Genomic DNA, 22,729 nt, shown 5'->3' on the forward strand with positions numbered 1-22,729 from the left:
TGTAAGATTGAGGATGTAATTAAGTACAAGGGTATGGCTACTATTAATTAATAATAAGTTCCATTTTCACAGAGATTCATAAGAAGACTAAGAAATTATGATTTTTGGTAAATAAGGTCTCATTTGTTGAGTTTCGCTTAAGTGGGCCATTCCCGGTGGCCTCAGCTCTTACATTTGCGATCCGAAAACACCACACTATGGCTTCACATCTTGGGATGATTTCTTCACCCGCCGCTTTCGCCACAACGTCCGACCAATTCAACACGAGAACAATAGTAACATCATCGTGAATGCCTGCGAGAGCGCCCCCTACGCTGTTTCACACCACGTGAAACCCCTCGACAAATTCTGGATCAAGCAACAGCCATACAGCTTAAAGCACATGCTCGATCATGATCTTCTAGCCGAGGGCTTCGTTGGCGGGACCGTTTACCAAGCTTTTCTGTCGGCTACCTCATATCACCTCTGGCATGCACCGTTATCTGGCACTGTTGCCAAGACTTCGATCGTACCTGGCACTTGTTTTTCCGAATCACAGATCTACGATGTTCCGAGTCCGGATCCGGATCGGTCGGATTCGTCGCAGGGGTATATTGCTGCTGTGGCTGCAAGAGCACTAATCTTCGTTGAGGGGATAATCCGAAGATTGGATTGATGTGTTTTGTTGTTGGAATGGCGGAAGTGAGTACTTGTGATGTAGTAGTGTACGAGGGACAGCATATCAGAAAAGGGCAGGAGACGGGGATGTTTCATTTTGGTGGTAGTACTTACTGTTTGGTGTTTCGACCGGAAGTTAATTTGGAGTTTGACTTGCATGGACAGGAGGAAAGACTTGTGTTGAGGCAAAGAACATCAGGTCGAATGAGAGATTGGCCACAGTGTTATAGATCATGGTGTAGATGGAGATCCCATTTGGGTTATGTGTTGAAAATATTATATTATCTTTTTTATAGCAGATCATGCGGCATACTCACCGACCCATGCCACTATCTGCGCGATTGCTTGAGCTTGAACTGCAGCACAACCAGCATTTGCAACGCCATTTGCGGTGACTAGATCACTCGTATGATATCCTCCCGGTACTTCAAGAACAGGCTGAGCGGCTGTAGATGGCTGTGGACCTCCAGGCCTCAACGGAGATGTGACTTGGCTTGTTCTCCATGGATCATTTGTGCCGGAAACGAAGATGAGGCGAGTTGAATTAGTGAAGCCGAACCAACCGCCAGTGTATTGATTTGTGGTGTTGTAGGTGTCACCAGCAGCGAGACCATAGGTATAATTACCTTCCTTGGGGAACCACATCGGACACTGTCTTTCCCAGTAGCGGTCTTGAACTGTCCGTGAGACAATTGTCTTCATTCCGGCCGGTGCTCCATTTTGCCACCTAGAATCACGTTAGAACAGGATCCCGAAAAGAAGCAGACGGCTCACCATCCAAATCCTTCGCATAAGAACCAATCCCACTGCCTATCATAAGTATTGTCCACGCTGTAATCGGAGTATGTAGGTAATGAGGCATTGTATGTATCGAAGCATAAAACATTATTTGTGCCATTGAACACGGAATAACCTGTAAAGAAGGTATTTAGCATGAAGCGAAATCTAGCAAAAGACTCTTAACAACTTACCGTACGATTCACAAAAGCCTGGGACAAGTACAGTTGACATCCAATTTGCGTAATTTGGCAAGGCTTTTGCCAAACCAACTCCAGTTGCATTCGGGATGACACTCGTGTTACTGGTGATACCCTCAATGGCATCACAGAAATCGAAGAATCCGGTATTCTCATAGAATTGATTACCCTGCCATAAATAAGGCCCGTTGGCAAGTGCGCTGCAAAATTTATTATTGGAGATTCGGACATCAGGGCATTGAAGCTTACTCCGTGAAATCATCGTAATGCGTCACGTCACCGAGTCCGAACATTTCCTTCGTTTTCCTGATCTCCTCATGATCTCCAACCACATAAACTTCGTCCAGGTATTCAATTACTGCAGCGATATCTGAACTGCAATTCTGAGGCATGTTCAGGGTCTCTGTAAGGAAGTAGGACCAGTAGTTCCCAATAGTTTCCACAACAGCTGAGCTAGCGTAGTAGGCCCACATGACCGATGGCTTGGTTGTAGCTTGAGTCCATGCCGTCAAAGCTCCTGAATATGATCCTCCAATGAGTACCCATGGTGCTTTGTCTGCGTTGGTTGCACCCGACTCGTCGAAAGGCAACTTGGCAGTCAGGGCAAAATAATTGAGATCTGCGATTGCGTTCTTGAGGGTTTGATATTGCAGGTTTTCGGTTGTCAGATTTTGGTATGGAGACGAGAAACCCCAATATCTGTGCTCGATCACAATCAAAGCTGCACCGATCTCACTTGCAATGACACCGGAGGTTCGATTTGTAGTGGCATAACTTGAATCCAATTAATGCGGTCTTCTACTTGAATATGCATTACTTACCTCTTGTAGCCAACAACAGCAATTTCTCCTGGGGTGAAAAGTACCTGTTCAATTGAGAATCACAGCTTTCAGCAGACCGTACCACTACTCACCACAGGGCTTCCTGGTCCCTGGTAAAATTCAGTCGAATAATAGTAGAATTGACTGAACGTGCCAAGAGAAGGATTGTCGTGGTCAATTAATTGCTCAAAAGTCGCATTCTGAATGGTGGAAGCAGCAGCAATTGCAGCAACCTCAGCTGCTGAATCCCCCGGCGCAGCAGCTAGACGAGAGTTACGGAGGTTAGGAACTTGATCGCGTGTGAGGGCCAGGATAATGCTGGGAAAGAAACTGGTCGCAACCACAAACAATCTGGTGATAGGCGACAGATTCATGGTGGAGGCAGTCCTGAATATCCACAAGATGTAGCAGATGAATGAGTGAAAGGCGGAGCATCGATCTTAATAAAAGAAAGGCAAAAGTGCGGGGCAAATTAATGTACTTGAATGAGAGATAACGATAAGATTGCTTCGTCATAATTGTGAACAAGGTGCGGGGTTTTAATTTGCCCATCTATTCGAGATTTGAAGATGTGACCTTCCAAATGAGACCTAGTCGAGCAGCATCTGTGGACCCGTCGATGCGCACGGGAAGCCCCGCCTGCGAATATTAGCCTAGTATAATCCTCTGCTATGGCACAGCGTCATCTTTATCCTGTACAAATTGCACAGTACCTGCAGGCCGCGAAAACAAGGGATCAAGAGGGTGTGTGGGAGTGAACAGTGGAAGCTCTGAGCAATGTGTTATGAAGTCAATTTTAATGCGGACCACGAGTTTAACCAATCGCCGCCCCAACTCAGCTGCAAGACCATCAACCCGCCCGTCCGGAAGCGGCTTGGCAACTGTAATGCAACTACATTCGTCTCATTCCTTGCAGTGGCATGAGAGGCTCTTCTGGGTGGCGTTTTCAGTGATTCCTGGTGTTATTCCTAGGATTTTGGGCTTGGAAAGACAAAAGATCGGAGCGCAGTAAATGGTAATATAGTAATGCTTCTAGTGATCTACATGATAATCTCTTCGATTAGAGCTAGGAGTTGTACTTGGCTACAAGGGTAACAGTTATGCAGATGATAAAGAGGGGATATCTGAATCAAACGTGGGGGACGTTATGCGCATCTGCCTTTGAACAGATCCAGATGTGGCGCAAATGCACAGCCACATTCTAGGAATTCAGCAAATTGAGAATTAAATCGAGCACGATTCAGGGCTTCCAAAATCAAAATTACTACAGCAAAACCTCGAAGAAGATTTCAAGAACTTCCACGTCTGTTTATGAAAAGGGACACAGTAACACTGAAAAAATGGGATTTGAATTTCCGCACTTTAAGAACCTATCAGTCAGTACAAAGCGCCAGACATCCAAAATAAGGAGCAAAACACCAAAAACCGATCAGGTCTGCAAATCTTCGTGCAGTTAACAAAGGATACCCGTCGTGCTATCAAAGAAAAGTGAAGGGTATAAGTCCCGAGGCTATTACCGCGAAAGGGGGCGAAACAAAAAACACTAGGACGGCGTCAAGATGAAGAACCACTACAACCCAACTACTCATCGTCGTCATTCGATTCCTCCTCATACTTTTCGTTGCTAGGTAAGGTACAATAGAGGGGTTGGCGAAGTATTTTCTTTTGGAAGGGGAATTGTGGTCGTCGGCGCGATAGAACAGACCAAATGAGAATAAAAGAAATATATGCTTTTGAATGTATAAGTGCCTTCACAGTAACTTAGAAGAATTCAGAAGAGAAAACTTATAAGGTAGTATTTTGCTGTTTGTACATTCAATACATAAGTGACTGCACAATATATTAGACATTGAAATCCAAGAGAAATACTATCAGAACAAACTTTGCAATGACTACTAAGAAGTCCAAGAAGCCGACCTGGTGCTGAGTCGGAAATATCTCGCAACAAGTGCCTACATAAGATGATTTCGTCGAACTCTTCTCCAAAATTGGTGATTCTCTCCATCAGCAGGCGATCTACACCACATTTGCATATCACACAAATTAGATTGCGATAGCTTTAAAGATTAACAGTATTTACACAACGCGAAGAGAAGACTATGGCGTGTTCCGTACTTTTAGAAACCATAAGTAAATACACAGTGCTGGATATTAGGCTCGAACAGTGTTCGCAATAGTATACGGTCGTATTACGGGATCTAGTATCAGGTTAATATGCATTTACGGCGTATAGTGCGAAGTGCATATATATTGATTGCTGTTAGTTCCGTATTAATAGAAGATATTACTTGATATACTAAGTACTAGAATGCTTTGAAATCCAAGCTTAAAGGGGCATATTTTATGGAATATAGCTTGAAATATTGAAATCTAAGCCCAAAGGAGCCTAAATTCATCGATATTGAACCCTTGAAACAATGTCTCAAGCTATATTCCCGTATTTAGTATATTTCTAGTGAGATTCAATAATATTAGTCCTAATATATTATTTGTATAACTATATTATTATTGTACGTATCACTTAAAGTATAGTATTTTTCGAGAAGAATACGTACCACAGTGAATAATACTATTTTTAATAGATACTATTGCGAACATTGGGCTCGAACAAGAAATATTAGGAAAATAATTCAAGAATTTCCGTCTTTTCAAGACATGTACACCCAGGGATTTTCCAGCCGGCGATCTATTCCGGAGCGATTGGACCGCCATTGCGGATATTCTGGACAACTGTACTGGCGAATACGCGACTGAGCTACTGGTCCGCGCAGCTCACCATGATGTACTACTCCGGAGATAAGACAAGTAACAAGGGCGGAGATTACTCGGTTTTCACAGAGCAAGCCATAACCACGAGTACGCTAGCCGAGAAAGTAGAGGCGATTTGGAGCTGGAAATTCCCCTCCACAGCTGGCATTTCTGGAGACGGCGATAGTATTTTTCAATTATTACCAGTCGTTGGTAGACCACTTCGCCGAACACATAGCTCTACTAGACTTCAAATAAACAATAAGAGAAATTTTAATTTCAGTGCTCCTAGAAAATATCAATGACTATGCATTTCCAGAGATAAAACTTTGAAGGAAAATATTAAGAAATAATGTTTAATTTTTAGTACCTTTGAAAGACGTAAGTAAGAACACAGTGCCGGAAATCGTATTCTAAAGATAATTTTTAGAGACTCAATTCCGATTTTCTCTAGAAAAATAGGTAGTTACACAGCATTGGACATTGGAAAATCTGAACATGCCCAGGTGAATCTCGCTCCGAGTCGCACGTGACCACGTCGCGTAAAAAGGGGCTCTGACTACTTTTTTTTCAAAGACACTTTCCAATGTTGTTTGTTAGTAAGCAATCTAGAGGTGGCAGAATGAAGAATGCGCTGAGTTCAATACTATCGAACGGCTCTGGTACAGAGAAGACTCAGCATACTTCCAAATGAGCTCCGTTGAGGCTGCTCAAAACAGGTCATGATTGTATGTAATCCTGAGTCATATGGGTGCTTGGGATCCATATTCGAGCAGCAATTAAGCCCATTTCTGTCTGCATAGTCTTGAAGTGCAATGAGGACATGGGATAGTATGTACATCTTGCTGACGCACACTTCAGTCAAAACTCCACCGCGTTGCAGTCGCTGCGGCCACGTGAATTTTCTCTTGCGAGAGAAGAGCTCGAATACGTGTTTTGTGATGGCCACCAACTCAGATCTTCTCTTTGTGAGCAAGCACTGGATACCTAGGTACATTCCTTCCGCAATGCACGTCCAGGGGATAGGTAACTAGGTAGGTAACCTTACCGCCCAGACACGTGCACACAACTGCGCGTCACGAATCTTATGACACTGTCATCGCATAGGTAGGCAAGCGGGAGTTGAGGTGAGAGGAGGACAAGAAATGTAGCTGCGGGATCAGGAACGGGAACCAGCTGTGTTGAGCCTCCTTTTCGAATTTGTGGGCAGGTATGTAGGTACGTATGAGCTGCAGCAGGTTGGCAGGGGGATACCATCGATGCATGCACACCGCCTGGGGTTTCACCTCATCCGAGAAAGAGAGAAGAGAAAGCAACGCTCGGAAAGGAGAGAAGGAGAGAACAAAAACACAGACGCCCGATTTGTTAGCTAGCTATTGTTCAATTCATCAACAACTCCATCGAATCGTACCAAAATCGTGCAGATGTTCTCTCAACATGCCCACAACGGAGGAGGTGAATCCGTCCCTGGCCATAAAACTGAGTGATATTGATATTCACTTTTCACCTTCACCTTCTTCAGTTCTCCACTACAACCCCGCGCTTCGCCATGCTGTCGACCAAGCACATTGCCTCCCGTCCTTTGGCGTGGAAAAGTGCTGGCCTTCGCAGAATACTTCCTTCGTGCAACTCCTTTCACACCACAACAAGAGCCATGGATACCAAATCGTCGTCTGCTCATGAGTCGTATCTCGTGCTGGGAGCTGGCTGCTTTGGCGCATCCACCGCGTATCACCTCAAGCAAACTTTGCCCGCGTCGTCCGTCACCCTTCTCGATCGTGGCCCATTCCCCAATCCATCCGCCGCGGGACACGACTTGAACAAGATTATCCGCGCTGACTACCAGGACATCTTCTACATGAAGTTGGCGCTGGAGGCCCAGCAATACTGGAGACGAGACCCGATATATCGACCATACTACCATGAGAGTGGTATGCTCTACGCCGAAGACAAGGGCATGGCGCGTGCCAACCTGGACAATCTGAATGCGGTCGGGGAGAAACACCATGCAGAGATCCTGACGCCCGAGGAGACGAGAGCTAAATTCGACGGGGTCTTCCAAGACGCCAATTGGGACGGCGTGACGGAAACATACTTCAATCCGCAATCTGGCTAGGGAGAAGCGGATCGCGCTCTAGAGAGTGTCATTAGTGCAGCCGTGAAAGAGGGCGTCATCTATAATTCTTCTGGCGTATCTACGCTCTGCATTGACGAATCTGCAATCTGCACCGGTGTTCGGACCGAGGATGGGGCAGAGTTGAAAGCAAATCGTGTTATTCTCTGCACCGGAGCTTGGACGCCAAAGCTTCTTCTTGATACAGCACCACATAACAAAGCTCTTCACATAGGCGATCGCATGGTCGCTGCTGGTGCAATACAATGCACTGCATCGTATCCTCCAGATCAGATGTACAAATTCAAAAGCATGCCAGTCATGTTCAACGGATGCGACCACACCGAAGGTTTTTCTCGTTTGTATGCAGCTTTGGATTTTGACTAACGCCAACTAATAGGAGAATGTATCCCGCCCACACCCCAAAAAATGCTTAAATTCAACTACGAGGTCAGCTTCACCAACAAAGAATTCCATGATGGCTCTGGCCAAACCATCTCCGTCCCTCCAGCGCGGTTGGATCAAAGCACATGGAGCCAGGCCGTGCCACAAGGTCTCAAAAAAGACGAGATTCACACGGTCGTGGACCATGTGTTCGGAAAATGGATCGATGGGATCAAGATCGAGGATTATAGAATTTGCTGGTATGATGACTTGCGACTGTTTTAGCTCATGCAGATCCTGACAGGTATTCTAGGGATGCCGTAACACCGAATCAAGACTTCATCATCGACCGTCACCCCAACTGCAAAAACCTCTACTTTGCAGGCGCAGGGTCCTTCCATAGCTGGAAGTTCCTTCCCACTCTGGGCAAATATGTCTTGGACATGCTGCAGGGTACATTGGATGCTGAGAAGGCAAGCCGCTGGGCTTGGGATCGACCAAATCAAGGCAGTGCACTGCCAGCATATGTGCCACGCCGTGACTTGAAAGAGATTCCTGGTTACGAGGACGTTGCTAAACACTTCAAGTAGAGCGTGATTGTGTCACATGGATCTCGATATCTCCAAAAGCGTGACTTTTATAGACCTAAAAGAAACTCGTTGCACTTCACTCGACAACTCTGCATCCGCATAGATGACCGTGACTTGGAAACAAATGTGAAATGTTGAAATCTTTGTAGTCCATACTACCTTCCCTCTCAGCGCTCACACGATCCTCAAAAATTGGGAGTCCGCTTCTGCTAAAGGGTCACGTACTATCCCCAGAAACCGTCATCCGCTGGACCATTTGCTTTGAAAGCAATGCTCTCTCGCGCCTTTAATAGAAATTCGTCTGCAGCAAACCCTAGCGTCAACTGTGCCCCCTCATCAGATCAGCGAATTGCAAGGAGACTCACATATATTCTCCGAAGCCGATTCCCACATTGCAAGTTCCAGAAGACCAGCCTCTGTAAAGCGTCTACGCATAGTCTCCTGATCCTGCTTGAAGCCTCCATAATACTAATTTCACCACCATTCTTGAAATATATCCCCGCCTCCTCGAAATCAACATCATTAACAGCTCTCAAGACGAAGCGATGAACAAGCGGCTCATTCTCAATACGACCATCTACCTACCAATCCTCAGCACGATACCAAGGCCTCATCACCTCGTTAGAATGTTCAAAGGCATTCCTCACGAAATCCTCGAAAATGCCCCCCTCATCGTGATACGAGTTTCATATCTGCCCTTCATCCCGGCAGCAGTGTATACCGAGCAATATGCGATCAGGAGGACGTAATTCGTGCGCCCAACTCGACAGATACTTCACGGCGCGCTCGAAATGATCGTTCCCGAAGATAGATTCGAGAGCGATGAAGACACGAGGACGATTCAGAGACCGCGACCACTCCGAGGCCGTCCTCGAAAGTGCACCAGAGCCCGAGGGAAGTAACGTGCTGGTATGTAGAGCTGTAGGCTGCGAGGTTTTGCTCGATGGCTGAGCGGGACAGATCGAGTGCGTCGTACTGGACTTTCTTGCCGGCTGCTTCGAGACGGTCGAGCAGCGGAGCAGCGACTTTCCGGATGTCTCTGCGCTTTTTTGTCAGCGAGGAGAAATCTAAATTATCACTTTAAATGTACTACACAGGCGTACCCGCAGCCTAAATCAATGATCGCAGTTCCGTCATCAACAGCATTTACAATGTCATCCCCATGCCGCTACAAAAGCTCGACCTCGTGATCCGTTTGGTAGTAGTTGGGCAGCTCATTAGTTATCTTCCAGATGGCTAGGCCTTTGTTGTTGGAGAAGAAAGAGTCGCTGAGGGAATGGCTGCTTTGGCTTTCGGTCCCAACGAGTTTCTTCCTTCGATTACCTCTAAGTGATTCGGTGAGCTGGCTGTCGCCGATGTCGATTACCTGGCCTCTACGTGCCTCAGGGTAGTGCTCCTAATTTGATGTCAGATCAACTTCGAAAAGAAATGTAGTCAGCTGCATGGCTTAAGATCACTTACTCTGACCAAGTCATGGCCGTTAGCAAGAGCCATCTGTGTTGGCAAATGCGGATACAGTGCAAGAGGGTATATGCGTTGCAGGATATATGCACTGGAACTTGCATACAATGAGAACTCAATGAGTCTCCAGCTTGCATTCATCTTGTCCACTCAACTCCCATGCCGTTGTTGTCACCGGGCGATAGAGGAGGAAGTGCGGAATGGTAACCAGTGGTTAAGTAAAGGACTTGACGACAAGATGAAGAAGAATGGCGATAGGACAGTTAAGGGTTTTCGGAAGCACAGAGGCGATGCAGAGTTGGGAAGATTTAGAGAGGAAAGTATCTTGAGGAAAAGAAATCCAGATCGTGCGGAATGTCTCTGGATAGTAGAGAATAATGTCGTTGCTGCTAGCTAAGTGGAAAGCACTAGCCATAATTATATTGGCAGGAAAGGGAGATCCTTAGTTTGGATTAAATGAGGCAGCGTCACTTTAAAGGTCCCACGATAAAGTATAGCAGAAATCATCTATTGTCCACCTAGTGGATTCTGACGCGGGAGATCTTCGGTGGTGGAGGAAGCGAGCGCGCTTGCGCCCCTTTGCGGATTTCTTAAGTCAAGATAATTGTTGTATAAAACAACGACCAAACCCGCTGAATTCAGCGGCCATCGCACCTGAACATTGCGTTTAGCTATAAGTACTGAATAACGGGAATGTCTTGGGACACATGAAATGCTACAATCTCCAATTGTCAATGAATGACGAGAATGTCTTCGGATATATCAAATGCTTAAATTTCGAATTGTCATAAATGCATGACAGGAACGTCTTGGGACACGTCTAATGGTAAAATTTCGAATTAGCAATGAATGACGAGAATGTTTTTTTGACACGGGAAATGCTAAAGTTTCAGATTATCAATGCATGACAGGAATGTCTAGGGACACGGAAAATGCGAGCATTTCTGATTATCGAATCTCTTGGAACACCCTAGTGTTCCAAGCTGTGTAAGCCAACTGATAGTCATGTGTTGTGTGAGTCGTGACTGCATAGTGAGCATAGTCGCGCAGATCTCGTCTAGCTCTGAGAAGTATAGGATTTCGGCCACGAGGGGTATCAAGAAAAGCGTCAATTATTTCCGGAAGGGAAATGCTAGAATTTCTAATCGTCACCGAATGATGGGAATCTCTTAGGACACGGGAAATGCTATAGTTATTAATAGATAATAGATAACGGAAATATTTTGGGACATGGAGAATGCTAGTGTCTTTAATCATTACTGAATGACGGTAATGTTTTGAGAGACGGAAAATGCTGGAATCACTCATTGTCACTAAATAACGGTAATATTTTAAAACACGGGAAATACTAGAATCTTTAATCCCTACTGAATAACGGTAATATTTTAAGTTACGGGAAACACTAGAATTTTTAATCGTTAATGAATGACGGGAAATGCTACGATGTTTAATTATTAACAATAACGGGAAATACTAAGATCTCTAATTGGTTATTAATGACGGGAATGTCTTCGGACACGCAAAATGCCAGAACGTTTAGTTGTGAAAGCTGAATGACGGTAATGTTTTCAAATTCCCAAGATCATCCGTTGCCGGTCGTGTTTCTCGACATCTGAAGACAATCCGTGAATCACGTTATAAGAATCACTAAGAAAAGAAATTTCACAATATAATTCAGATTTTGTGCACTCAATGACAGAGAACTTTTTAACATTCAAGGTAGCTTAAATGCTTGTTCTGTCAATATGCACATTTGATGCATTCCATGAACGCCAAATGCACCAATGTCCCAACCAATTTCGGACACGCAGACGAAAATTCCGGAAAGCAGACTTTAAAGTCCGACGTTCACTTGACATTCTTGCCTCCTCCAATCTTCGACTTCTTCTTGGGAGATTCATCTTCAGAATCCCACTCCAAAGCCTCCTCATCATCACTGTCTGCCACACGGACATTGGTGTTGGGGTTCTTGATCATCTGGGGACGGACATTGGTAAACATGCCAGTGTTTGGACCGGAACGGACGCGGCGGGCCGGGGTGGGTGTTCCTGACATGGCGGGACTTTCGAAGGTGGTTTTTGGACTGTTAATGTCGGGCGGAGTAGTGAACATGGGGCGGGATGTACGGGCGGAAAGGGTAGTGGAACGGCCGCGTACAGTGTCCGAACTCGGGAACTTGGCTCGGACAATGTTGATCATTCGTTCATTGTGTTCTCGGACTGTGGTGGTGAGCTTGTCGGAGTCAGGTTCGGACACTTCCTTGAGCATAGTGTCGAAGGCGACTTCCTGAGTTTGGAGGAACGTGAGTAGCGCAGCGATATCCATTGTGCGGGTTCTGTGGCTATGTTAGATAGATCTGCATTCTAGAGATTGAGGGCGTACTAGCTGAGAGTTTGCTTTGCGTTGATGGTACTGAGTTCGAGATCTTCCTCTTTGTTGCGTTGTTGATGGAGAAGAAGTTTTCGATCGAAGAGAGTTTCGAAGGTAAGGTGAGCAAACGCCGCTAAGTGAGATCGAACTAGAGTAACAGTGAATCCGATAAACAAGTTCGATATCGGACTCGGAATATCTCAGTTTCTTAGTTTAATGGAAATTACGTAGGTAGAAGAGGGAAGTTAAGGTAGGATGCAGCTGAGAACTTCCACATGAATATATCTCGGCATCAAGCGCTGTTACGATTTAGTAAACCAGGTGTGCTAGATATTCAACGATAGAAAGCACTGTAGGGGTGAAGGTTCTCACTATGAGAGGGATGGATTACCTCCTTCATATAGCAATGAGAGCTAAGACTCCAAACAAAAAAGAAGGATTCCATAACACTTAATTAGGCTCGCAAAGCGTGACTAGCCAGAATGGATTAAAGTTGATGGGAACAACTCTGTGATGGAGAAGGTTACGGTGCTTCTGGGAATCAAAAGACTCCATGTAGCGTCTCACAAACGATTACAGATTGGAATGTGGAGATATTCCAGCCAAGAATCCCAGGACGCTCCCAACCAATCCCAGCACAACTTCCTCCTGATCCCCAGCCAAGTTATGCGTTGCACCCTTAACAACACCTGAGTATCCCTCATCAACCACGCCTTTGCCCTTCTTGACAATTTCAACCCATCTCTTCACGAGAACCGCCTTGTCGATGCTCGGTGCCATGTGTTCATCACTCCCAGACACCAAAATACACAACGGTACTCCAGCCGGTAAAGATCCAAAAGACTTCATGAGCTGTTCATCCTTCAAATCGGAGCTGAAATAGTCATCATCTCCATCATGGTTGGGGCTGAGAAGTGACAACCATCGTTTTGCAGTGACTGGAATACCAAAGGTATTGTTAGTAGCCTTCGATGGCAGTATCTCGTCTCCTTCTCCAGCGTCGACCATCTTCTGGGCTGCTTCACAGCTATGCTTGTATAACTCGGGTTTCATGCTCATACAGATTGCCTCTCGATCGCTTACTGGGGCTTGGATGATGCTTCCGTCAACAGGGACACGAGTTTCGTGGCCGGGTCCAGTGAGGTACTCCATAACATCCTGACATCCAGTCGAGTGACCCATGAGAACAATCTTGCCAGACTTGATACCTCGAAAGTATGAGACGCATTTGAAGAGTTCTTTTACGTCTTTCTGGAGGGAGGAAGTACCCCAGCCGGTGTACGACGAGGAGAGGTGAACTTGGGCAAGAGTCCAGGTGGGTGGTAATGCATCTGAGATCTTCGATGGATATGGTACGGTCATGAGACCGTCGAAGAGTCCACCGATGAACAGGAGGATGTTTTGTGCGGGACTATTGGTTGAGGCCGGGGTATGTTCGAAAGCCGTGAGGCGGGAGGTCTAGAAATGTTAATTACTTGACACCCATTGCCCAATGATGTTTAAAAACTATTATAATGCAAAGGAAAAGATTTAATTCTATGAGTAAGTGTGATGCTAAGCCGTGGACATCACGAATGTGGCCTGGAAAAGGGCTGAAGACAGTGTCAAACGAGAGAGACGCTACTAAGGGATCATAAGAGGCATAGCTTACATAAAGATGCACAAAACCTTTCCTTGGAGCAGACATCGTTTCTGATATGCTTGATTCGTCGTATGGAAAATTGAGGAGAACGAAAGAGCTCAGTTTTTAGAAAGTGAGACTGCGGTAATATACTTATCCGGCTCTGAGCTTCAGCGAATGTTGGAGGGGAACAGAATAACGACAATCTGTTGAAGAATGTCAAACTCTTCCTTCGATATTTCTACAAGCTTCACATCCAATTCTCGACCTCAAGCTGACAAAAAGACCACGGCGAGATGAAAGAGGCAGCTGGTCCTTTCCTGGCTATCTTGGTTGAAATGCAGTCATAGTCTCACTGCACTACCGTACCTTGGCACGTGAGCAACTCGAGCTTCAAAAAATCATCCCCGTCAACTCGACCATCAGCTCGACAACCCAGCTCGAATTCAACGCCCCAAGATGGCGTCCCACAGCTCAATTCGAACCATGATGTCTCCTCTTCTCGCCTCATTCCGCTCTCTGGCTCTCACTCCAGCTTCCAGTAACGTCCCTCGAACAACCTCACTCCTCAATTCCTCGACACGCGCATTCAGCGCATCACCCAATGTGTCCTTCCGTGGCGGTCCAGGCGGTGGAGGAGGTGCGAAGAAGGGAAACTCCAAATCGAAGAAGGGAGGACCAGCGAAGGATCCAAGGATTGGGTTGATACGATATTATCTGCAGCATCCTCAAACGCCTCGGCCATTGAGGTTCAGTCGTACGAGAGCGTTGAGACATTGGACTATTCATCGAGCGTGGATGTTGGCTAGAAGGAAAAAGCTGGAGGCTGAGGAGAGGGAGTTGTATAGGTACGTTCTGTGACTATGCTCTAGAGAGGGTTCCATTCTTGAAGGCAAGGAGGTCAGTGGACTTTTGGCTGATTAGCCGCAAACAGAATGTACCAGTCAATGCACTCAGCTTGCGAAGAGCTTCGATTGCTTGATGCACCAGGAACAAAAGACGAGGGAAGACTATACAGAATTGCAATGGAGAAGAAGGGTATTTTCGGGCATGGGGGCGTACCAATTGAGTATGCTAGGATGCAGACTGATACCCCTGGAGCAGAGGCATGGAACCATGGTTGGACAAGATAATGGAATATTGAATGAAGGAAGGGATATGTACGACTACGATACGAACAGCGACGAGGCTTGACCTCGTAATACCTGGTATCTGCTAGACATCAAGCGGAAAGTAGGATCACAAATGTACAATATTAGAAGAAGATGACCAGTCCACTTCATGATGCTCGCTTGGATGTGTGTTATGTACAAGCCCTTGATTAGACCAAAGCTTCATCCGCAAGCAATGCAGTAAAATCAACCTATGCCCCTTCATTCCATCCGCTGCTGGGTATGTGAGATGAAAAGGAAAGTCGGCAAAGAGGGTGGGACCCGTCGTGAGCGGTCATTAAAAATCTATCTGCAAGCCTCAAACCATAACCAACTATAGCACAGCAAATTGTATGGTCCCTGGTCGAAGCTTTTGATGTGTAGTGTATAGCAAAAGTTCGGTGTTCGTGAAAGAGAAAAGAGCCGTGGCAGTGGGTTCCATGGTATAGTGGAAAACTGCTGTTGGGTTGTGCTGTGGAAAGAAACCATGTTCCATTCGGTGCTCGTCCATTAGAAAGTGTATGATCGAATTGTTGCTTGTCCGTTCCAATTGTGCTGTTTTGTCCAGAGTATCTGTACCCCATGCTTTTCAATCTGCCATCTGTGCACCCTTAGCTCACAGCACAACACAGCATCCGCCACCCTCCCCTTTCTCGAAAGTGAGTAAAGCAGCTCGTGTTGCGGCCTCGAAAACATCATCGACTCCTTCTCCAGTCAAAGAGGAGCATTCAAGATATTTCCTAGCTCCGATGTCGTGTGCAATCTCAGTTGCTTCTCGAGTTGTGACAAAGTGTTGCGACTTCTTTCGCATCTCTTCAATCGCGACTGGATCTTCACGGAGATCCTTCTTGAGGCCTACTAGGATAATCGGAACGTTGGGGCATCGCTCGTTTGCTTCTTCAACCCACTGTCAAATGTTAACGAATGTGCCTAAATTGGGTCCACCCTTGATCCCTACCTTGTGCTTGACGTTATCCAGAGAATCGGGCGTATCAATTGAGAATCCAATCAATATAACATGGGCTTTCGAGTACGCCAAAGGTCTTAGTCTCTCGTAATCTTCTTGTCCTGCTGTATCCCACAATGCCAATTGAACACTCTTTCCGTCCACTCTGCAATCTGTGACATAATTTTCGAAGACGGTTGGGACCTATATCTATTCATTAGTCTTTGAACCCAAGGTCGCCTATGAAGGAACCCACGTAATGCTGTGGCAGAAGTTAGCTGTATATTCTCGCCGATAATAATTTGTGTGTAGCTTACCGTTGGAAAGTATCCGAGAGTGAACACACTCAAGAGGGATGTTTTCCCACAAGCTCCATCTCCAATTATGACCAGTTTCCTATAAGCTTATCAGTATTCATGTTACGAGCGCCTCCACATTCTTCTTGCATATGCAAACGCCGAGAGGAGAAGCAATGTCTAGGAAAACAAATCGAGCCTTTCCAGATCTGCCAATGGAATGACGCCCTCAGAAAACGTTGCAGAATTGGTGAAGAATGATTGTCCGATAACAGGAGAAATTTCGATGCAATGATTGAAATGATAATGTGCTCCCACGTACCTCCGCATAACATTTTGTGTTTGTTGGGCCATGATGTTGGTTCGAGAGATTGAGTATTTGGTGACAGTATGGAGGAGGATGGGATTCGCAGAACCTGTGCCAGTGAAGGCAAGGGAGAAGTGCGAAAATTCACCGTTCCTTTATCGACCTGAGAAGTTGAAGTTTGTCGATACGAGCCTGGCGTTTGGAATCAAGCTGTCTCGGATAAGCCGACTGGACGTTGGATCAGGGAAACAACAATCGTATTCGCGGAGGAAGACCAGGCTGAGGAGGGAAGGGTATTAATCCTCAGGTACCGATTCAATTGTCTCCCTTTTCTTGTCGCAGCTAAATTGGGATTGGGGGACGTTTCTTGGTTTGGGAGGCTGAGCAGGCCGCACGGTGCACCAGGTTTGAGGATTGAGGCTCGTATTTGTGGAGGACGGGGAGAGATGGAGAAAACAATCGCAGAGGATATCGATGGGAGATTTTGTATGAGGGGAGAATGTTCGAGTTACCTTGGTATTTTAGTTAAAACGTAGAGTTTTCATGCCGTCTCGCCATGATCAAGCACCGCCGCAAATCACTCAGCCGCGTAAGGTGATCCAGGCTCGCAGCGGGCAGCAAAGCGGCACTAGGCCAGCGCAATTTTGGACTGCTGCTTTAGAAGCTTTTGAGCGTACCACGAATAGTAAAGCCTCAGGCACCATGACGAACTGACTTCGCTTTGAGATCGCGAAGTCTATCAACCAACTCCAAGGTCGTTCTTCTCTTTCACAACTACACAATAACCTCGTACACTCCTCGCCGGACCCCCTTGAAGCATATCACAACGATCAGAACTTCCGAACACCGAAAATTCCGACCTCCTTCCTCTGGCAGAACCATACAGCTTAGTGGGGCAATACATCTAATCATCCTAGCCTTCAGCGTGAGTTTTTGAAGCAGGTCACAAGTTTCTCCGCCTTCTTAGACAGGGGGACTCTCGCGCAGTCCTTGAATTGTTGGCTGGGAATAGTCACCGTTCTTGTATGCTGTCTCGTCATCACCACATCTAATCGGAATGCCCGCGAACCAACGGCAACAAACCGCCCAATCCCCAGCGTCTCCGATTTCGAAGGCTACTGCAAAGTACACAAATAAGGATGGTTCCAAGTTCATAACTGTTCCTAAGTCCACCAGTACCGAATCACCTGAGACATCACCCGCCATGGCCCAGACGACAATCAAACCAAACGGACAAATGACTATACCCCCTCCAGGTACGAATGGGGCTTCCGCTCCAGTGAACCGGAAGAAGCAAAAGCGAAGACAAAAACAAGCCGCAAAGCTCGCTGCGGAGCAGCTCCCGGGTAGCCCAACAAACGGCGTGTCAAACAGCTCAATTGAACAACTGGCCGAGGAATTCAATGGGGCAATTAGTCTCGGCGGCGAAGAACAATACGAAGATGATGGGCAATTTGATCCAGCCGAAGGCGACTACTACAGTAATGAGGATAGCGAAGGGTACTCTGGCTCCTTTGAACAAAACGGCTCCCCGGCAAATGGCTACGATATGCCCCCATCGAACCCTCCTGGGAAGAAATCGAAACACAAAAAGAAGACGAAGGGTGTACAGCATGAACACCCACCGCATATTCACCACGGAACGAATGGTTTGTCACATAACCATGTATCTCTACCTATTCCTAAGTTGGCATCCACGAATATGCCCCGAGGCCCTGGCATATCGAAGGAGAAGATTTGGAATACTTCTTCACAAGAGGAGCGTGAACGAATAAAGGAATTTTGGCTGTCGTTGGGCGAAGACGAGCGAAAATCTTTAGTCAAGGTTGAGAAAGATGCAGTATTGAAGAAGATGAAGGAGCAACAAAAGCACTCTTGTAGCTGTACAGTATGTGGTCGCAAGCGAACGGCTATTGAAGAAGAGCTGGAAGTGCTATACGACGCATACTACGAGGAGCTGGAGCAATATGCAAACCATCAAGGAGACGGAGGACCTCCCATGATGCCTCCCCCTCGTCGTTTCGGCGCTATGAGCGGTCTTCAACCTCCAAATCGTCTGCCCCCAGCATTCAGTGGTCAGCAGCCGTCCCGTGGCAGGATAGTGGAACAACCAGGTGACGACGACGATGATGATGGGGAGGAAGAGTACAGCGAAGACGATGGAGACGAAGATGATTATAGTGAAGAGGAACCAGAAGAGCTTCCTCGAAGTCATGCTACAGATTTCTTCAATTTTGGGAATAGTCTCACTGTCCAAGGTGGTATCCTTACCGTAGCAGATGACTTACTGAAAAACGATGGAAAGAAATTTATAGAGATGATGGAACAACTTGCTGAACGTCGCATGGCTCGCGAAGAAGATGCCAGGGAAGCCTATTCGAATCCAAATTATGGTCATCCTCCAAATGGCTCCATGCACCCTCACTCCCATGCTCATAATCATCCACCTCCGCCGGACGAAGAAGAATATGACGACGAAGATGATGAAGAGGATGAGTACGACAGCCAAGACGAGTACGATGAAGAGGAGATGGTGTGTAATCCGAGCATGATCCAAACTTGCCAACTAATTATGATAGGATACCATGACAGAAGAGCAGCGAATGGAGGAAGGACGACGCATGTTCCAGATATTTGCCGCTCGTATGTTTGAACAAAGAGTCTTGACCGCTTACAAAGACAAGGTTGCAAAGGAACGACAGCAAAAGCTTCTTGAAGAACTTGAGGAAGAGTCTCGGGCTGATGAACAAAAGAAAGCCAAGAAAGCCAAAGATGCCCAAAAGAAAAAGGAAAAGGCAGCACAGAAGAAACAAGCCATGGCTGAAGAGAAGGCAAAGCGGGAGGCTGAGAAGGCCGCCGAGGAAGCTGAACTTCGTGCTGCTGAAGAGAAGAAGGTCGAGGAGCAGCGATTAAGAGCCGAGGAGAAACGAAAGAAGCGAGATGCTCAGAGGAAAGCCGAGGAAGAAGAGCGACTACGGAAGGAAGCCGAGAAGCAACGCCGATTGCAAGAACAGCGGGAAAAACAAGCAGAGCTTGAACGTAAGCAACGCGAGGCCAAGGAGAAGGAGCGCAAGGAGAAAGAGGAGTTGAGGCAAAAGGAAAGGGAGGCTAAGGAGACCAAGGAACGTGAAGCTAGGGAACGACGAGAGAAACAGGAGAAAGAGAAGCGTGAAAGGGAAAATAAGACCAGAACTGAAAAGGAGGCGAAGGAGAGACAAAAGCGCGAAGAGCATGCAGCTCAACAAGCAGCCGCTCAAGCAGCCTTGGCAGCAATCAAGCGACCTCCAGTCCCGATCCCTGCGAACTTGCAACCACATGCTGTGGCTTCTCCGCACATTCCAGTCGCCACTCCTGCCATTCCCAAAGCACCAACTCCAATCAAGCTGCGTACCACAAATTCTCAGCAGGACTCTAATCCATCGGTCTCTGTGCCACAAACTCCCCAGACAGCCAATTTGAGTCAAAATGTGTCTCCTATCCCATCAACGCCTCTACAGGGCAGCCCAGGACCGATTGGACCACCCGGGAAGAACCATAGCCAGAATCCATATCTGCATCACCCTCAAGCGACGTCCCCGATCCATGCGGCTCTGAAGAGTCCTCCTGGAATGCCACAACCAAGTCCATTTGGCGGGATGCCTCCGATGATGGGATTCCAGCCTGGCCTACCAATGATGCCCGGATTTGGTGGTCGCATGCAACACGAGCCAATGTTTCCTCACCCCTCGATGGGCGGGCAATTCAGACCTCTCGGCCTTAATGGACTGCCACTTCATCCACCTATGCATCAGATGCCACCGGGAAGAGGTTTTCCTTTACCGCATGGACCACCAGGGTTTCCTCAAATGCCAAATGGTTTAGCTAGCATGGGACAACCCTTTGGTTTGCCAAAAGAGGGGCCAGGGTCACAATCCCATTCGAGACACCAGTCTGCAACATTCGATAAACCATTTGAGGGGCCTGGACAACCAATTGCACGTCCAGCACCGATTGGCCGCCCAGGGAGTGTGGTAAATGGACATCGTCAGGGTGATATAGGCACCAATGATGTCGATGACTTGAGTAACCACCTTGGCAGTAGTGCCCTGTTGGACGATTCGGACGAACCTTTGAGTTCTTCAACAGGTGCCCGACGACCGAGCGCTGCACCAGGAAACATCAATCGGCAAGCTTTTGCCCCTCCATTTGGCAGCATGGACCCGTCTGCATTTGCCAGTCCTATGACTGGCTACAACACCTGGGGTGCTCCTCCAAACCCATTTAGCCCGTCGTCTCTGCCTGGTTCAAGTTTCATGGGTAGCTGGGGTCCAAGTCCAAACAGTTCATTTGGCAACGTGGGAGGCGGTCCCGCTATTCGACCATCTCAACCTCGCTCTGTCATGGTTCGCTTGATGATATGTCGCGCCTGTAAGAACCTTGAAGGCTCTACGCCGGATGGCTACTACGACGTCAAGTTTATCAAGGACCAGGTCGACCATCTCAACCCTCCGTCTGAAGCTCCAGTCTCCGAAAAGGAATTGCTAGAGATCTGTGAAACCGAAGGGAACGCAACCAACGGCGGCGGTTCTTTTGATGTTCGTGATAATGGCGAAGGACATTTCTCAATTCGCCATGACGACGACCTGCCACCTTCACACCGTCCTGTCGGCGCACCTGGCGAGATCGGTAGCCCAATCATTGGCGGCGCATCACGCTTTACTGGTCCTCCCCCAGGATTATTCTAGATAGCCTTTGCTTCCTCGGCATTCAGCTTTCCAAAAAGCTTCTTCCTTGTATCATTGCATCGTCGCGTGGCAAATGCCTCCTCAGGCGTATTTACTTCAGCGCTATCACTTCTGCTTTTGATGGATGCATCGGGTTAATTCGTGCTTGCTTGCGGAAGTAGGTACGAATGTTTAGTCTTGAAATGTATTAGCGTGCAGGCTTGGCAGTTCTACTTCCGTAGTGAAGCAGGAATACAAGCAAATTAAATATCTTGACATTTCATAATGTGGTTCACGTAGTGACACCGTGTCTATTGATCCTTGCTGTTGCTCTGCTGAGTCCTTCACTGTGCGCATTGATCAGATAGAAGTCCTTCAAGTATTAGCCCAAGAGCAAGATCGAAGAAGTGCTTGCCATTAAATGATAAACGTCATAGTACAACATATACTTCTTGCCGATACTTACCTACATGGGATCAATTATTGATCGCTGGTGGCCCACGAGCACGACTGAAGACCAGAAGTTTAGGATAGGTAGTTTGCTTGAAAGAAACCATTCAATGGTGGTGATCTGAATCTAACAGTAGCGGAGGGGTATATAGAGATATTTGTAAGAAAGCTCATGGACCTCAGCACGGCGACCTCTGGGTTGAGGTCTTCTCTTGCTACGGAAATCCGGTATGTCCATCGATGTTTGGCTGGGGTTGGAGTTGATACAGTAAAAGATAGAAAGAATTTCTTCCAAAATCATAGTGTTTTCCTAATATTCCCGAAAACTGCACCCAGTTACTCGAGAGTTGTCGCGTGTAAAGGAGATACATAGCCAGCCTAGGTCCGGGATGAAGGCATGCATTTCAAGATCTCGTAGTTTCGACAGATTCACCTTTGACCTAGTTGCGCGCTAAACCATAACCGGAAGCAGCTACACTCTTCTGTATGTGTGTACACGACTTCGGCTTTTGTTTGTTTCGACTCCTCTCGCGATCTCGCGAACCACGCGACAAAACACAACATCTCCAAACCAGTCAGCGCAATGGATAACTCGGCAGAGACTTCAGCTGAGGCATCCATTGTACGATTCAAGAAAAAGGACAGAAGCACGCCCAACTTCAGGTACGGGAGAACTTGTTATTGCATGATGTACGGCTGCTGATTTTCCAAAGTGGCCCCTAAAGCCTGGTCACTATCTCCGTGGGTATTGGAGCAATTGCAGAAACATTCACTGTCCTCAAGAGTGTAATCTGTCACTACTCTCCCTTCTTCAATGCCGCCTTCAACAGTCAATTCAAGGAAGGGGATACTCAGTCGATGGTTTTGAACGATGCTGATACGAACGCGTTCCGGCTCTTCGTTGATTGGCTTTACACCCAAGAGATTAGATATGGTATAATTACTCCATTTCCAAGAGATTCTAGGTTCAAGTTCACTGATAATGTAACAGATGACGCAGAAACCTCTTCCATGATGACTCTTGCAAGACTCTGGATTCTTGCAGATCGGTTCCTGATCCCCAAACTCCAAAATCAAACCATGAAGGAATTTGTGTCTACCACGTCGCTAGGACTTTTCTCAAAGGATCAGAAG

The 22,729-nt window shown here is 46.8% G+C and overlaps 10 protein-coding genes across 10 annotated transcripts; 5 read left to right on the forward strand and 5 right to left on the reverse strand.

The window, feature by feature from the left end:
* Positions 1-921: 921 nt before the first annotated feature.
* Positions 922-2,932, reverse strand: LY89DRAFT_631008 (putative serine peptidase). The gene is made up of 6 exons (XM_018211262.1): positions 2,548-2,932; positions 2,456-2,499; positions 1,884-2,408; positions 1,629-1,834; positions 1,432-1,570; positions 922-1,384 (listed from the first exon to the last, which is right to left on the reverse strand). Exons 1-6 carry the CDS (start codon positions 2,827-2,829, stop codon positions 958-960), a joined length of 1,623 nt encoding a protein of 540 aa, XP_018061816.1. The 5' UTR covers positions 2,830-2,932; the 3' UTR covers positions 922-957.
* A 221-nt stretch (positions 2,933-3,153) lies between these two features.
* On the forward strand, positions 3,154-3,596 carry LY89DRAFT_354578 (uncharacterized protein). Its single transcript, XM_018206956.1, has one exon. It carries the CDS (start codon positions 3,240-3,242, stop codon positions 3,465-3,467), a length of 228 nt encoding a protein of 75 aa, XP_018061817.1. The 5' UTR covers positions 3,154-3,239; the 3' UTR covers positions 3,468-3,596.
* A 3,261-nt stretch (positions 3,597-6,857) lies between these two features.
* Positions 6,858-8,290, forward strand: LY89DRAFT_742695 (sarcosine oxidase; the record flags this gene model as incomplete). The annotated part of the gene is made up of 4 exons (XM_018220857.1): positions 6,858-7,256; positions 7,320-7,665; positions 7,717-7,960; positions 8,014-8,290. The coding sequence occupies 4 exons, from the start codon at positions 6,858-6,860 to the stop codon at positions 8,288-8,290; spliced, it is 1,266 nt and encodes a 421-aa protein (XP_018061818.1).
* Positions 8,291-9,025: 735 nt separating this feature from the next.
* Positions 9,026-9,892, reverse strand: LY89DRAFT_742696 (uncharacterized protein; the record flags this gene model as incomplete). The annotated part of the gene is made up of 3 exons (XM_018220858.1): positions 9,026-9,329; positions 9,463-9,686; positions 9,752-9,892. 3 exons carry the CDS (start codon positions 9,890-9,892, stop codon positions 9,026-9,028), a joined length of 669 nt encoding a protein of 222 aa, XP_018061819.1.
* Positions 9,893-11,563: 1,671 nt separating this feature from the next.
* On the reverse strand, positions 11,564-12,259 carry LY89DRAFT_725631 (uncharacterized protein). The gene is made up of 2 exons (XM_018218991.1): positions 12,134-12,259; positions 11,564-12,086 (listed from the first exon to the last, which is right to left on the reverse strand). The coding sequence occupies exon 2, from the start codon at positions 12,074-12,076 to the stop codon at positions 11,600-11,602; it is 477 nt and encodes a 158-aa protein (XP_018061820.1). The 5' UTR covers positions 12,077-12,086; positions 12,134-12,259; the 3' UTR covers positions 11,564-11,599.
* A 301-nt stretch (positions 12,260-12,560) lies between these two features.
* Positions 12,561-13,834, reverse strand: LY89DRAFT_691578 (DUF1749-domain-containing protein). Its single transcript, XM_018216363.1, has 2 exons — positions 13,773-13,834; positions 12,561-13,713 (listed from the first exon to the last, which is right to left on the reverse strand). The coding sequence occupies exon 2, from the start codon at positions 13,481-13,483 to the stop codon at positions 12,695-12,697; it is 789 nt and encodes a 262-aa protein (XP_018061821.1). The 5' UTR covers positions 13,484-13,713; positions 13,773-13,834; the 3' UTR covers positions 12,561-12,694.
* Positions 13,835-13,960: 126 nt separating this feature from the next.
* On the forward strand, positions 13,961-15,024 carry LY89DRAFT_691579 (uncharacterized protein). The gene is made up of 2 exons (XM_018216364.1): positions 13,961-14,590; positions 14,677-15,024. The coding sequence occupies exons 1-2, from the start codon at positions 14,202-14,204 to the stop codon at positions 14,873-14,875; spliced, it is 588 nt and encodes a 195-aa protein (XP_018061822.1). The 5' UTR covers positions 13,961-14,201; the 3' UTR covers positions 14,876-15,024.
* A 485-nt stretch (positions 15,025-15,509) lies between these two features.
* On the reverse strand, positions 15,510-16,489 carry LY89DRAFT_742700 (GTP-binding protein-like protein rho2; the record flags this gene model as incomplete). Its single annotated transcript, XM_018220859.1, has 5 exons — positions 15,510-15,800; positions 15,852-16,043; positions 16,096-16,101; positions 16,157-16,235; positions 16,458-16,489. 5 exons carry the CDS (start codon positions 16,487-16,489, stop codon positions 15,510-15,512), a joined length of 600 nt encoding a protein of 199 aa, XP_018061823.1.
* Positions 16,490-17,499: 1,010 nt separating this feature from the next.
* Positions 17,500-21,166, forward strand: LY89DRAFT_742701 (uncharacterized protein; the record flags this gene model as incomplete). The annotated part of the gene is made up of 2 exons (XM_018220860.1): positions 17,500-18,975; positions 19,022-21,166. 2 exons carry the CDS (start codon positions 17,500-17,502, stop codon positions 21,164-21,166), a joined length of 3,621 nt encoding a protein of 1,206 aa, XP_018061824.1.
* A 1,155-nt stretch (positions 21,167-22,321) lies between these two features.
* On the forward strand, positions 22,322-22,702 carry LY89DRAFT_556207 (uncharacterized protein; the record flags this gene model as incomplete). The annotated part of the gene is made up of 2 exons (XM_018208370.1): positions 22,322-22,529; positions 22,587-22,702. Coding segments are annotated over 2 exons (324 nt in total), but the record flags the coding sequence as incomplete, so codon positions are not given.
* Positions 22,703-22,729: the final 27 nt, after the last annotated feature.

This window comes from Mollisia scopiformis, assembly GCF_001500285.1.
Source record: "Mollisia scopiformis unplaced genomic scaffold LY89scaffold_36, whole genome shotgun sequence".
NCBI classification, from domain to species: Eukaryota; Fungi; Ascomycota; class Leotiomycetes; order Helotiales; family Mollisiaceae; genus Mollisia; species Mollisia scopiformis.